The following is a 15,476-nucleotide window of genomic DNA, read 5'->3' as shown; positions in this document are numbered from 1 at the left end:
AACTGCTGTTCTTGCTGTTATTCACGCGAGACATTTCATCTCCTTTCTTTGTACCTTTGGATAGAATGCACTTCTTCCCTGTCCCTGCCTCTAGCTGTGGTAGATAGAGCATTGTACCTGGAATCAGCAAGAGCCAAGTTCACATTGGGCCTCAGATACTTACTAGCTCTTTTGACCCATGGCAACTTAACTTCTGTCCTCCTTGGTTTTCCTCACCTCTAAAAGGAAATAATAATAGCATCCAACTCCCAAAAGAGATGTTCTGGAACTAGCTCAAACTGGTTCTTGAGAGCTTATTATTACATTTTCAATGTAAGTATTTTCACCTCAGAAATAGGCAAATGCTACAAATTAGGGTTTGACTTATTGTTTTGTTGATCTGCTAAAGTTGGGAAAATGTTAATAATGCAAAATGAACTACAATTGTGTTATGCATTTATTTTCTCCAAGTTGCTCACTATCTCATTCCCAGGGATTGTGAGGATAAAATGAGATATTTGTAAAATGTTTTGCAAACCTTAAAATGTTATCAAAGTTCTAGCTTTAATGACGGTGATGATGATTCATAATTTCCTTCAAAGTCTAGCTAAGCACTGTCTCCTCCATGAAACCATTTATGATTACTCCAGCTACAAGTACCTCCCCTAAAATTGCCTTTTGATGTTTATATTATAGTTGTTGGCATATTATTTCCAGGTGACTTTTATAATACTATGTTTGTACATACTTATGTTCCAGAGAAGGCAGGGACTTTTTCAATTGTCTTTATAGTCTTGGTGTGCTAAAGCTCAATGACTGACATAGGATAGGTGCTTAATAAATGCCTGTTGATCGATTGATGACACTAAGCAGAAGATGATAGCTTACCCCAATGAAGGACGGGTGGAACCTAGTAAGGTTTCATTGGATTGGATCCTATAAGGGAAAATTTAATACAGATGTGTATAAAAGATCTGTACTTATTTTTGAAAACCAGTTTCATAAGTGCAAAAGATATGGTGATTTTAATGGGCTGGAAACTTAAGATGAGTCAACAAGGTGACCAGACAGCCAAAAAAAAGCTAATTACATTGTAGGATGCCTTAATGGAGCTATAATGACAAGAATGAGGGAAGCAATGATTCTACTCTTATTTTGTGCTGCCTGGACTGCATTTGGAAACATCGTGTCTCAGTCCTGAGTGCCACATTTTTCGGTGGAGCTACAGAGTGTGTTCAGAAGATGACAACCAGGGGAAAGGAAGGGCTGGTACAGAAGTCTGGAGAACCTATGAAGACTAAATTCAGTTGAAGGAACTGGGAATATTTGCTTAGTCTGGAAGCGGGAAGATGGGATAGCAGTCTTCCTGTCATGTAACCAAAGGAATTTTCATGCTTGACCCCAGAGGGGAAAATTAGCATCCACAGGTGGAATTTTCTTGGTATAAGGGAAACATTCTTAACAAAATTGTTTCAAAATAGAATTGATTACCTCAAGAAGTCATGAATTCCTTGTTACCATAGGTATTTAGATAGAGGCTGAAAGACCAATTGTTGGAGACTTTGTCAAGGCAACTCTTGGTCTGGTGGACTTTGACTTAGATGATCTCTGGGTTCTTTTCCAAATCTTCAGTTCCTGGGTTCTGAGAAACGCATTATGGTTGTTTCAGTTACTTGGTAAGTCTGATTACATCATCCTGCCTACACTTTCTGATATGATACAGAAGGGATATTGAATATGTGTGCCATGGGTGACTGATTTTGATATAGTCTGTTTGGTGAGAGGGGATGCAGCACTGAGTGTATGCTTATGTCCCAACCTGTACTGATGGAATAGAGAGTCCTGAAGGCAAACATAGGGGTGCAAGGAGTTGGCAGAAGCAAAGTACAGGAGGAGAGATGAGGTCATGGTGCCTGGACCTTGTAAGGAGTGAGGTCCCTGCTGACCAAGCAGCCACTCCCTAGCTACCCAGTGTTCTCCTGCTTTAAAAAGGAAGAGTGGCCAGAGAGCTGGCCTTGGAGTCAGAAAGCCTTGGGTTCAAGTGCTACATCTGATGCAAATGGGCTGTGTGAGCCTGGGGAAAGTTATTGATTCTCTCAGGGCCCCAGACACAAGATTATAAGATTCAGAGCTGGGGCCAGTCTGCATTGGGAAGAGGGCATTCCTGGAACCTCCTGAAGAAAGCTCAGATCAGGTAAAAACAAATTAAGTTACTTAGCATAGTCTGCTTTTATCCTGCCTCCCTAAATAGAAGAATCATAAGGATTATAAGCATTTATTAAGCACCTACTATGTGCCAAGCACTGGCTAAGTGTTTTATAAATATATGATCTTTATGATCATATGATCTTTACAACAACCCTATGAGGTAGGTGCTATTATGCCCATTTTACAGTTGAGAAAACTGAGGCAGAGGTAAAGGGATTTGCCCAGATTCACACAGCTAGGCTAGTAAGCATCTGAGGCCAGATTTGTGATCAGGTCTTCCTAACTCCAGGCCCAGTGCTCTATCCAGAACCAAGAGCAAAGGGTGGAGTTTCCCAAGGGGTAGATTTAGACCTGTTATCATGAAAAGTTTCCTAACCACTTAGAACAATCTAGATGTGTGACTGGGCACCTTGGGTGGTGGGGAACTTCTCCCTCACTAGGTATCTCTGAGCAAAGACTGGATGGTCACTTATCGACATTATTCGAGAGGGATTTCTTCTCCGCTACATATTGGACTGCTTGGCTTCTGAAACCTCTTCCAACTCTGAGATTGTGCATTTATTTTGCCACTGGCAGAGGGCTTCCTTAACCCTTTCTTTAAATTAGCGGCCCCAGATTCATAACTACTACTATGTAAATAATGGATCGAGTTTTCCCCTGCCCTAGCTTTGACGGTAGAGTCCTGCATACATTACTGTTAGAACTTTGTGTTGAAGCCAATTGGCGCTACATGCAAACTGCTTTATGAATTAATTTCCACCAAGCTGAAAGCCATGTCAAAGAAAGCTATTTCTTTCTTCTTCTTTAAAAAGAGAGGAGGGGGCAGGGGGATTCTCTGCTATTCTTCTCTTTCCTTCAAAAATAATCTCCTTCCAAGTGTGGCCTTGATCCACCTTCAACTTAATTGACCAAGGTCAAGCCCCTGTATTCAGAGGAAGCTGCCAGATAACCTTTTATTCCTCATTGAAGGGCCCTTAATCTCCTTGTAAAGGATGAATGCAAATTTAAAGAAGATTTGTCATCCGGACAGCACTCTAGGGTGTGTGTGTGTGTGTGTGTGTGTGTCTGCTGGTTGAAGTCTTTTTAAAAAATGGATATTATGGGAAGGCCAATGACAAGTGTTCTTCCTTGGAGCTTGAGTCCCAAGCGTGAACATTAAGACCTTGGATGCAGTGAACTCTGCAGTGGTTACTTAACAATTTGAGAATTTCACATTGTCATTGAGACCAGGATGGGTCAATGTTTACCCTTCTGTTAGAGGAAGGCGCAGTGAAGGAACATATTCCTGAGTCGGGTCCAACTGAACACCTCCATCAACGCTTGAGCTAGGATTTCTTCAGGTATTAGTTGCTAGGCAATCGGCTTCATTATTCCTTAGAGTTTGTGTTTAAAAGCTGGACTCTTTTCACGTAGTTCTAGGGAGGGCAAGTTGTCGAGGAGAGAGCCTTTGTTTTGGCATCGGCATGGCTGTGATGGGTGAAATAGTGGGGAAACTAACTCAGGAAATTAGCCTGTAATCACATTAGTTTGAAGTGGTGCAGTGCAGCAGCGATGGGGGCTGTTTTCAGGAAATCATTTGTTTCCTAAGGGGCTACAGCAGAAGGTCTGGCTGTTAAAATGTTTGCATATCCCTTCAAAGGTGAGGGTTAAAGCAAAACCATGCCCCCTCTCCACCCTCTACTCCCCAAATCAGCCCTTCAGAAAGAACCATGCTCAGCTTTTCTCTTGTGATTGTTTTTTGAGATATCATACATAGTAGCTACTTTTGAGATATTTCGTTCAGTTTTATCAGCATTCAGAATCACAGGATTTCAGAATTGGAAGGAATGTCAGAGGTCATTCTGGTTCTGTAGAAAGAGCGTTGGTTCTGCAGTCAGAGGAGCTGGATTCCAGTCCTGGCCCTGATAGTTACTTGCTGTGTGGCCTTAGACAAGTTACTAAGCTTCCCTGGGTCTCAGTTTCTCATCTGTATAATAAGGGGATTAGATAAAAGAAGCTTGGAGGTCCCTTTTTAGGTCCAGGATCCAACTGCTTTGAAGCAAGAATCCACTGTACAAACAAGTTGATAAGTGGCCATTCAGGCCTTGCATAAAGGCCTCCAGTGAGCAAGAACCCACTATTTCCTGAGTCAGCCTAGTTTAAAAAGTCATCACTCCGTTATGTGGCATATTAGAAAATGATAGGTTGCTATACCAAGCCTCTATGATCATTGACCCCATCGATGGAGAGTAAGAGTTTATTGCATGTTGAAAAGTCTTAGAGCGTTGCCTGAGTCTAAATGATTTGCTTAAGGTTTCAGTCAGTAACTGTCAGAAGTGGGCTTTGAACTCACAGTCTCCTGACTCTGAATCTTGTACATTTAAAAAAAAATTAACTTTCAATTTAGGGAATAAAACAAGCATTTCCATAACATAGTGTAATAAAAAAAAGATGATTGCACATGAAACTGCAAGTCTATTATACACCACTTGCTAATTCCTTTTAAATATATAATATTTATCATGCAAATTTATTTTTTTTCCCCTTTTTTTCTTCCCTGTCCTTCCCATTACATACACCACACTGCCTCTGGTCACTTTGTTTTTTATAAATTGGAGACAAGCATTGATGAATTTCTCAGCCAACCTTAATTCCCCTCTCCCTCTTTTTTATTTCAAAAGTTCATACAGTTAGGTCCCATCGTGTGACCGGTGACCTAAGAAGTGGTCTCATTATTCAGATTTTCATTGTCTGTTTCCATTGTTTTGGAACCAATGCCCATATTTCATATATAATTTATAACTTCAAATAGCACAAATTTGAATACTACAACCACTTCCCATGATTCATAACATATTCATCACAATCTACCTGTAGTTTTAATCTTAGGATCATTGATTTAGAGCCAGAAGAGACCTCAGGGATTACCCATGCCAGGCTGCCTCCTCACTGTACAAATAAGAAAACTGAGGCCCAAGGAGATTGTGATTTTCCCAAGGTCACAATAAGTATTAGAGATACGGTTAGCACCCAGGTCTTCAGACTCCAAATCCAGTGACCTTTGTACTATACTGTGGCGCCTTTCTGGCACTAAACATTTTATTTAGGTTCATAACCTGCAGCATCCTTGCCCATTTAAATTCTTATGCCTACCTCCCCATGGCAAGGGGGAGGTTCCAATGAGATGTCCTTGAGCCCAAAGTGAGTTGAAATATGGGAGGTAGAAAAGTATGACAGTCACATGTGATAATGAGTCTCCAGGTGACCTGGAATTTACTTTTCCTACTTGAATAGATTCCACCCATCCACTACATAATTTAAAGCACTGGCCTTTCGACACTGAGCCTTTTATTGTAGTAAAACACCAGGTAGGGGTCCAGAGAGTTGGGTAGCTTTATTGGCTGCACACCCTACTGTCTCCAGATTTAGAAGCCATCTCGTGAATCCTGTCTTTTGTTGATCAATTGCCACGGAAGCAACCCGGTCTCCAAGCCCGTGACCCACTGGGCCTCAGTCATCCTGCATACTAACAGCACTTTTTTATTCGACTCATGCTGTGTGAATTTCAGTGGAAGTAGAAGCTACTAGCCATTTAAAAAAATTAAAGCTTTGTTGGTGATTTTTTTTTAACATCACAATTATCTACATGCATATTCACACAGCCACATCCAATGAGCTATCCTTTGTAAACTACGGCACCAGTTAAGGAAAACTAACCAACACAGTGACCACGCCATAAAATGTACGCACTACTCTGTACTCATGATTCCCCACCTCTCCAAGGGAAGGAAGAAGGCACATCTCATTGGTTCTCTGGAGCCAGAATTAGTTCTAACAATTACAGCATTTAGCTTCATGGTATTATTTTTATTGATGTTACTGTATTAGGTGTGTATATTACTTTCCTCTTCCTGTTTGCTTCATCCTGCATCAGTTCATGAAAGTTTCTCCTATGTTTTTCTCAATTATAATAATATTATTATCATAATAATAATAATTATATATAATTATATATATATATATATATAAAATATAATAATATAATTATCATAATAATAGTCAACTTTATATATTACTTTAAGGTTAGCAAATCACTTTACAATTATTATCTCATTTGATCTCATAATAACCCTAGGAGGTAAACGCTATTACGACTCCCATTTTGCAGGTGAAAAAAACTGAGACAGATGGAGGTGAAATAATTTGCCCAGGGCCACACAGTTTGTAAGTGTCCGAGGCTGGAATTGAATTGAGGTCTTCCTGATTCCAGGCCTAGAGTTTTATCTACATCACCACTTAGTTCTTACTTAGACCTTCTAGTTTTAAATCTGTGACCTTTTCAACTTTCTTATCTCATTCTTTTAACAACTTTATTCTCCATCTCCAGTGTCTACTGTCTCCAATCTGATACCCCTATTGCTACCAAAATCTTCTTCTTGGTGTGCAGGTCTCATCATATCCCTTTCTTCTCCAAGCAATCTCCAGTAGCTCCCCAGTGCCTGCTGAATAAGACACAAATTCTGTTATCTGATAGTTAAAACTCTGCAGCCTGACCTTAGTTCACCTGCAGTAGATGGAGTGAGGCTATACTTGAAGTCAGAAAGGCCTAGAGTTCTTTCTTTGCCTCAGACACTTTACTAGTGGAGTAACCCTGGAAACACACACACCCTTCCTTTCTCTGAGCCTCAACTTTTCTCATCTGTAAAATGAGGAAATTGAACTGGATTAATTAATTATTAAGCACCTACTGTGTACCAGGCATTGTGCTAAGCACTGGACTTGACCCCTAAAGTCCCTTTCAACTCTAAATCTATAGTGCTAGGAGTCTACCTTTCCAAACCTGTTTCACCCTGCTCCTTTTCAGCCAACAGTCTGTTAGTAAGCATTTATTAAGCACTTACTGTGTGCCGGGTACTGTCCTAGGCACTATAAAGAAAGATTTAAAAAAACTCTGTTAATTATCTTAAATTTATCCTGTTTATAGTTTGTTTGCACATAGTTGTTTGTATGCCGTCTCATTAGACTGTAAGCTCCTTGAGGGCAGAGATTATCTTTTGCCTTTCTTTGTATCCCCAGCACTTAGCACAATGCTTGGCACATAGTAGGCACTTAATAAGTGCTGATTGACTTGTACATAGTAGATTCTCCATCAATATTCTTGTCGAATAAATGCTTAATGACTGACTGACAACAGATTCCCTGCCTTTAAGGAGTTCCCATTCAGTTACAGAGCACTGTAGCCTAATGGATTACGGTCCATTCTCCAGTTTGCTTTATAGTATTCCCTGTACCTCAAAAAGATTACTCTTAAATCTTTTCCATTACTGTTGCAATCTTTCTTCTTGTCTAAGGCCCAACTCAGATACTACCTTCTCTGTGAAGCCTTCCCGGATAATTTCCAGCAAGAAGTGAAGCTTTCCCCTTCTAACTCATGTAGCTTTGACCCAGTCCCCTTTTGTACACTCCTGGAATCTGTCACATTCTAAGTTCTGTTAAGTTTGTGAGGAGTGTACATGTCCTATACCATGAACGAACAAACGAATGAATCATTTATTAAGGACTTACTGTGTGCCATGCACCATAAAAACTGCTGGGATTACAAATAAGGAAACCGAGGCAGCTCCTGCTTTCTTAGCTTTCCTCACAGATTGGAAGAGACAAGACATAAAAGAAAAGTCAGCCATAAGGCAGATGGAAAGACCCTGGAATCCTAAGGGTGGTGCAGAGAGACAGATGGCAAGGCCCAGTGAGACAGGGATTATGCCCTTTTTCATCTTTGTATCCTTAATAACTTGACATGTGCTAATTATATGTTAGTCGGATACATCTGAACATGTACGACTGTTCAGGACTCAATGATCTTACATGTAGGCCCCCCATTGAAGAAGAATGCCCAAATAAGGAAGTCCATCTCCTGGAGAGCCATTGTGGAGCAATTACAAGAATAAGGGGACCTCTTTCAACATGTGTGCTTGAAGCTTCCCCATTTCTGGTGATTTCTCCCCCTCCCACCCCAACCTGCCCTGTCCCATCAAGTCATTGAATCCGATTTCCTTCTCTCCAGCATTATCCAGCAGCCAAGGAGAATTCTTACTCAATGGTGACTTTGTCGTTACAATGTCCAAAAAGGAAATCAAAATTGGAAATGCCGTCATCGAATACAGTGGCTCAGACAATGCAGTTGAAAGGATCAACTCAACAGATCGGATTGAGCAAGAGATTTTGCTTCAGGTAAAGCTTTAGAGTCCAAATCGGCCGCCTTTTCTCTTCCTAGCAAAGACGGTCTACAGAAACGATCTTTTTTTTGTGTGTCCACACTTCAGGTCCTCTCAGTGGGCAATTTGTATAATCCCGATGTGCGTTACACCTTCAATATTCCAATTGAAGACAGCCTTCAGCACTTCTACTGGAACAGCTATGGGCCCTGGCAGGCATGCAGTAAACTCTGCCAAGGTATCTTCTTGGAGGCTGGGTTTTGCTTTGTTTTCTGAAATGGCGACCTTCCTACAATCTGTGAAGTTCTCTGTCCACACACTGGGCTCAAATCTCCTTTTTCCTCGTCCTCTTGATCTTTGGAATCTGTGGCCATACCTGTTGGAAAATTGAGAATACCTCCTGTTTCACTGGCCCTGACAAGTTTGCATATACAAATGAGTCTGTAAATAATCATCTTTGCTGCATTATCTAAATTTGTTTGTTCTCCCCATTCCCTTTCCAGGGACAGATTTTGAAGTCAGATTATCAGAAGTCTTTTTGCCCTTTCTCCTTAGTAGGAAATATAATGGATAACTTTCCTGGAATGATAGTTTAGTCTTTTTTTTTTTCTTCTTTCCTTTTTCAGGGGAACGGAAGAGAAAACCTGTCTGCACCAGAGAATCTGACCAGCTCACCGTTTCAGATCAAAGGTGTGATCGGATTCCTCAGCCAGAGCCAGTCACAGAACCTTGTGGCACTGAGTGTGAATTAAGGTAAGGCTGCAGGTTTCCCTGTTAACCATTTGTTGTGTTAATGTCGTTGTGGTTTTCATATTTTCCTTTACTTTCAAATCCTTCCCTGTCTTCTCACAGAAAACAGCACCCATCAACTTTAGGTCATTTTGAAGCTGATTATCCAAGTCCAGTGTTTTCAATTTATGGAGGTTTCCTGCTTCTCCTTTGCCTATCAGATCAACAACTCCAACCCAATCTGCCAAGCATTTATTAGAGCCTCCTATGGGCCAGGCACCGAGCTAAGCAGTGGAGATGCAGAAGCAAAACAAAATAGAGTTCCTGCCTGCAAGTAGCTTCATTACCATATTCACTAGCTCTATGTCAAATCACAGAATCAGAAGACCTTAGGGTTGGAGGAGACTTCTGTAGCCATGGTAAAAGGGGCTGAAAAGCCCAGCAGACTGTGTTGCTACTTGGTGGGGGGAAGGTAGAGGCTAAAACAAAATTCCAGTCGGTCACATAGTGGATAGAAAACTGGACTTGGAGTCAGGAAGACTTGAGTTCAAATTCTGCTCTAGACTCTTCCTAGCAATGTAACCCTGGGCAAGTCACTTAACATTTTTGAATCTTAATTTCCTCAATGTGTAATGGAGATGATAGTACGACCTACCTCAGAGTGTTGTTCTGCGGACCAAATAATATTAAATTATGTAAAGCATTTTGCAAAACATAATGTGCCATACATTATTTGCTGTTACTGATGTTTCTTCTTCTTCTTCTTCTTCTTCTTCTTCTTCTTCTTCTTCTTCCTCTTCTTCTTCCTCTTCTTCCTCTTCTTCTTTCTCCTCCTTCTCCTCATTCTTACTGTTATTTTATTGGCAATAATGGCATATAAACAGAGACTTTGCCTTGGAGCCAGAAAGACCTGGATTCACTTCCTATTTCTCACCAGCTTACTGGTTATATGACTTTGGGCTAGTCACTTAACTTCTTAGTGTCCCAGGCAACTCTTTTCCTCTCTGTTATCCTCATACCCATCTCTAAATCAATCTCTAATGGCTGGATAAGAAGTCTCATGAAACATAACCAAGAATGATCAACTTTCAGGGAGTAAAAAGTCAGACAACAAGCATTTATTAGGTGCTTACTATGTCCCAGGCAAAGAAGATGCAGACCTTCACTGAAAGAGGGAGTTTTCTCATGTAGGAATTCCCTATTGTTAGAGATCTAATTATAGGTCTAATCCCTATAAGCCAATATTGTTTTTATTGTCAGTAGTAGTGATAATCAATCATTTTGAATTTTTTAAGGCATCAAACTGATGGGATGACCAGTCAACTTAAAATGGCTATTCCAGGCTATTTAGGCATAGCCTGAAACCATTAAGGAAAGTATGTTCCTTGAGGGCAGGAACTATTCCATTCTTGTCTTTATCTCCAATCCTTTGCACATAGAAGCTACTTCATAAATACTTTTCGAGTTTAATTAACTTAATTTTAGATTATTTATATATTGGAATGATCAAGCACACCCCCACATTCACCAATCATTTGATCTAGGAAGCCAAGCCAAATGGCAACCATTCGTTCATTCTGGGTTGTGTACAATCGATGGAGTTCTTGTATTTTCTGCACTCTCAATGATGGGGACTGGCTGGTTTACTGTTTTCTGTGCATTAGTCTTTTTTTCTCTTTAGGGAGAGAAAATCAGCTCTCAGGAGCCCTTCCTTGAGTTCCTCTCTACAATCTCAATGCTCTCTTCCAAATCTCTCTAGTGGCTACATGGAAAAATCTCATGAATCAAACATAGCTGGGGAATAGCAACTCCCAGAGGCAAAGCAGATGGAATGTTGAACATTCCCATTGCCGTTCTGTAAAGGACCAAGAAAAAAAAACAGGCCTATGTTTGTACAAAAGGCCTAGAGTGATATTATAAGATTATAAGAAATAAATGCTTCTTTCAGAGCTTGCTTTACTATCTATGGTGGGAGTAGCAATTTTGGGGCTGAGATAATGTCAGAGTTTGGATCTCCACTTCTCATTTTGTCTCCATTCCTGATTGGAGCCATTCTCTTTCTTCCCATAGCACCATCATTTAGCTTTGACAGTGTCATCCAATGTCCTGTTTTTTGCAGGTGTTGGCCTTGAATAATTTTCTCTCATCCCAGGGAAATTCACAAAAGAAAAAAAAATAAAAAATAAAAAGGAAATCATGGAAAAGTAGCCCAGACTGTCACTTTTCCCCTTCTGAATTTGTTTCCTTGTCTATTAAATGGGGATAATAAAAGTACTGCCTCTCACGGTATTTGGGAGTGGAGCATGACTAAGTTAATCAATGTAAAGAACTTTTCAAATTTTAAAATGCTTTGGGGTCCAGACTTTCGAATTAATTGGTGGAGCCAAGGCAGATTAGGCAATGTATCTTTTAACTCACATTCCTAGAGGGCCATCTAGGGCTTGACCATGTTCACAAAGCTGGTCAGAGATAGGTCTGGAAATCAGGTCTTTGTGACTCTAAATTGAGTCACAGGTGCAGAAAATAATCTTTGCCCATGTAGATCAGGAACCTATGTGAAACTTACAGTCACGTGAGGCATTGACAGGTTAAGGAACCTTCCTATAGTCTCAAAGCTACTTTACGTCATGACTTGAACATCGGCCCTCCTGACTCATAGGCTGGATTTCTGACTACTATACTAAGATGCCATTCTGCATGTATTATAGTGATTAATAAATACTTATGTTGCTACTTGTTAGGGGAAGAAATAGCCCCCCGCCAAAAAAAAGCCAATTCACTCAAATGGTAGATAGGAAGCAGGAAGACATAGGTTCAAATCCCACTGTAGATGCTAGGCAAGTCACTTAAAACCTCTGGGCTCAATATTCTCATCTGTATAAGGGAGATAATAATAGTAGTTTTGCTTATGGTGTTTTTGTGGTAAGAAGTACTCATTGGAGCTGACTACAAGTAGGGATTGTTAGGGAGCCAGCTTGAAAATGGCTCATGAGAGCTGATTGTTAAATTTTCAGCAAATGCTACAAATCAGGGCTTGATCTGCTGTGTTGTTGATAGTCTAGATTTAAGAAAGTGATGGATAAAATGTTTATGATGCCAATTAAACTTCAAAGTGTATCATAGGTCCTTTTTTTTTTCCTTTGGAGAACTGGTTGTTAAACATTTACCAGCATGCCACTAGATAGGATTATGATAAGAAAGACAACAGAAGAAATGCTTGCCACAGCCTCCAGAGGACCTAGTTACAACTCTAGTTATGCTTTAATTTTCTTTTCTGTTATCTGGCTTTAGAAGCACTGTTCTGAACAGCTAGGAGAAGGGATTCACATCTAACTCCTGTTTTGCTCCTGCCAGTTGGCTGAAAACCCAGGCCTCTGCTCTCCATCCAGGTCTGCATCTCTGAGGGCAAGGCTGGATAATAACAATTCCTCAGCCTGACTAAAGCACAGAATACAATGGTGGCATCGTGGCTCAGCCCATTGCAGAGTAGAAGTGGGTGAAAAAAATCTCAGGAATGAAGATTCAAAAGGAAACTCCCACATTCCCACAGTTCCCTAACAGGATGACAAATATCCCTGAGGAATGTAATGGGCCACACAAATGCACATTATTTCATTGATTCCTAGGTATTCCCTAGTGTCACAGGGAGTGACTTATCTTTGACATTGGACAGCAACAGACCCAACTTTTGTTGGGCTTCCTCTCATTAAGATTCATGGCAAAAAATGACAAAGAAGAGTCTCTGAGCCTAGAAAATCTTGTCTTTTTCTTTTTCTTTCAAAGCTGGAATGCTTCACAAACTCGCGTGTCGTCCTTTCCTGGGGCCATGCTTCTTGTCTCTGTGTTGTTATGATTTTAGTACAGATGATGAGAAAGCAAGTCAATGTGATTTTCATTGTGATTGATGATAAACCCTGATGCCATGGCGGTAGCTATGAAGAGATTTTTCAATTAAGCAGCTTGCTGTTATTAATTGGGGTGCAAAGAATAGATGCTGATATACTCGTGACCTAAAACATCCCTATCTCTATCTGAAAGTTTCCTTTCCATAGTTTCCAGATTCTTATACATCAAGGAATGAACTTACCCTGAAACTGTAGATGAATAACGTTTGTGTGGAAAAGGCAGCATGGTGTAGTGGATAGAGGGGATTGTCTTACAGTTAGAAAGTTCTGGATTCAAATCCTGTCTTTGATACCTCCTATACTTTGGTACTATATCCATGTGACTGATCATTACTTGGCCTATCAGGACTCATAGCCAGCTTTCTTAAGATGATAATTTACATGTGAGCAGCTAATCTGCATCAGTGGTAGGAGATTCCACACCATCAATTCCCTAAATCAATGAAATCAGAAGGCTGGCCAATTTTTTTTTTCCTTATAACATCTGTTCTTGGGGTCTGGCTGTTCTTCAAGATGGCAAATAATAATTCACATTTTAGAGTACTTCAATATTTGAAAAATTCTTTACTGGAAAATTTTCAATTTGGTTCAACAAGTATTTACTAAGTCCTGTAGTGTATGGAGTCAGAAAGACCAGGAAGACCTCTTATTAGCTGTGTGACCTTGGGCAAGTCACTTAACCTCTGTTTGCCTTAATCCGTTCTAAAAGGAAATGGCAAACCACTCCAGTATCGTTACCAAGAAAACCCTATGGACAGTATGGTCAAGGGGCTCATGAAAAATAGAATATGACTGAACCACAACAATGGTGTATGGTGAAGATCAGAGCCTTGGAGTCAGGAGGACTTCTGCACAAGACCTCCCTCTGACACAGAATAGCTCTATAATTACGGGAAAACGACTTCATTTGTCAATACTTCAGACTCTGTAACATCTTAAGTTTCAGATGGGTTTCTGATATGCATGGGGTGGAGGTGAATTTTTCTACATAGGGCTGGACTTGACATCAAGAAGACCTGAGTTCAAATCCTGTCTCAGACCCTTTCTAGCTCTGTGACCCTAGGGATGTCACTTGACTGCTCTTTGCCTCAGTTTCCTCACCAAAATGGAGGAATGATAACCCATACCTTATAGGGTTATTGTGAGGGTTAAATTAAATAATATATATATAAAGTACTTCCCAAACTTAATTATATATTATGTATAATATGTTTTATATTTTAATATAATATATATTATATATTACTTACTTTTATTATCACTGTAAAATTATTATTTTTATTTTATTACACAAATAAAATCACAATTCCAGACCAAAAAAAAAAAGGACAGGATCATAAAATGAGAGCTGGAAATGATTTTTGAAAGCCATTTAATTCAACCCCCTCATCTTATAGATGAGGAAAGTGAGACTCATAGAGAAAGCAGAGCGTAGCACTGCCTAGTACATAGCAGGTACTTAATAAATGTTTATTTACTGACTATTTATTATTAAATAAATTTCCCAGGGTCACACAGCTAGTAAGTGTGAGAGTCAGAATTTGAACCTGGCTCTTTTTTTTTTTTTTTTGGTAATCTATGATTTTATCATTGAAAATGGAAGCAAATATCTTGACAGAATATTACGGCCGCTCTATAAGAGCCGATCTTGGAATAATTCGCTGGTTCTCCTCTGGTCTGTCATGGCTAAAAAAAACCAAAAAGAAGCAGCAGCCACCCACCTGCCCACTCCCCCAAACCCAGATCTTCTTGTCACCAAGTCCACAATTTTATCTGTTATGCAACAGTCCCTTTACTTAATAGTACCTCTCCTCAAGCTTTGACTAATCCTCAAGACATTAGTAACTCACACTTATATGGTATTCTACGGCTTAAAAGATGTTCTCTTCACAATAACCCTGGTTGGTCAACAGTACAGTTATTCCTACCATGACCCCCCTTTTACTGATGGGGATTACTGTGGTTAGATAACCTAGCATCATTACACTGTCTATACATATCTCCTGACTTCATGTCCTATGTGCTTTCTGTAATACCATGCTCTTTTCTCTTGAGAATGAATTTCTTTGACCAGACAGAGGATAATAAAGGTTGCAGTGTTCACTCATAACCACGGGCCCAAGCTAGTATAGCATTTTGGCAACCTGGGGACCGGACGCTTGGCTCCCTCAACTCAGCATGGAAAACAGCATTTCCTCAGGGGTATGGTGACGGAAGGCCAAGAGAAGGTAGCCAGGAATCAAAGGGTGGATGAAAGTTCCAAATCTCCCTGTTGAGTTTGTCCTTATAATTGCCTTACTTCCTCAGGGAAACAGAGCCCACCCTGCTTAAGCTGTGACAGGATGAGATAAAGCATTGTTCTATGACCTTTCATTGAAAGTGTTCCTTATTAGAATAACTCCCCCCTCCCCCCCAAAAAAGATACCATTATACTCTTAACAGAAAGCCACTATAGCCTGCT

General features: G+C 40.1%; 1 protein-coding gene and 1 non-coding gene across 4 annotated transcripts in view; one reads left to right on the top strand and one right to left on the bottom strand.

Annotated features, from left to right (window-relative positions):
- The window catches only part of ADAMTS9 (ADAM metallopeptidase with thrombospondin type 1 motif 9), a 195,313-nt gene that overhangs the window by 71,339 nt on the left and 108,498 nt on the right, over positions 1–15,476 (top strand). For all 3 annotated transcript variants that reach the window (XM_027863777.1, XM_027863776.1, XM_027863778.1), the window contains 3 exons: positions 8,231–8,397; positions 8,490–8,619; positions 9,008–9,134. In XM_027863777.1, coding sequence (XP_027719578.1) covers positions 8,231–8,397; positions 8,490–8,619; positions 9,008–9,134 — 424 coding nt within the window. The remainder of the gene's footprint in view (positions 1–8,230; positions 8,398–8,489; positions 8,620–9,007; positions 9,135–15,476) is intronic.
- On the bottom strand, positions 12,888–12,989 carry LOC114044573. Its single transcript, XR_003569264.1, has one exon. It is a non-coding gene; the product is annotated as a U6 spliceosomal RNA (small nuclear RNA).

Source organism: Vombatus ursinus, unplaced genomic scaffold (genome assembly GCF_900497805.2).
Source record: "Vombatus ursinus unplaced genomic scaffold, bare-nosed wombat genome assembly UNPS02014773.1, whole genome shotgun sequence".
Classification (NCBI taxonomy): domain Eukaryota; kingdom Metazoa; phylum Chordata; class Mammalia; order Diprotodontia; family Vombatidae; genus Vombatus; species Vombatus ursinus.
Note: the sequence above shows the minus strand (reverse complement) of the source record. Positions and strands in the feature narration are given on the sequence as shown.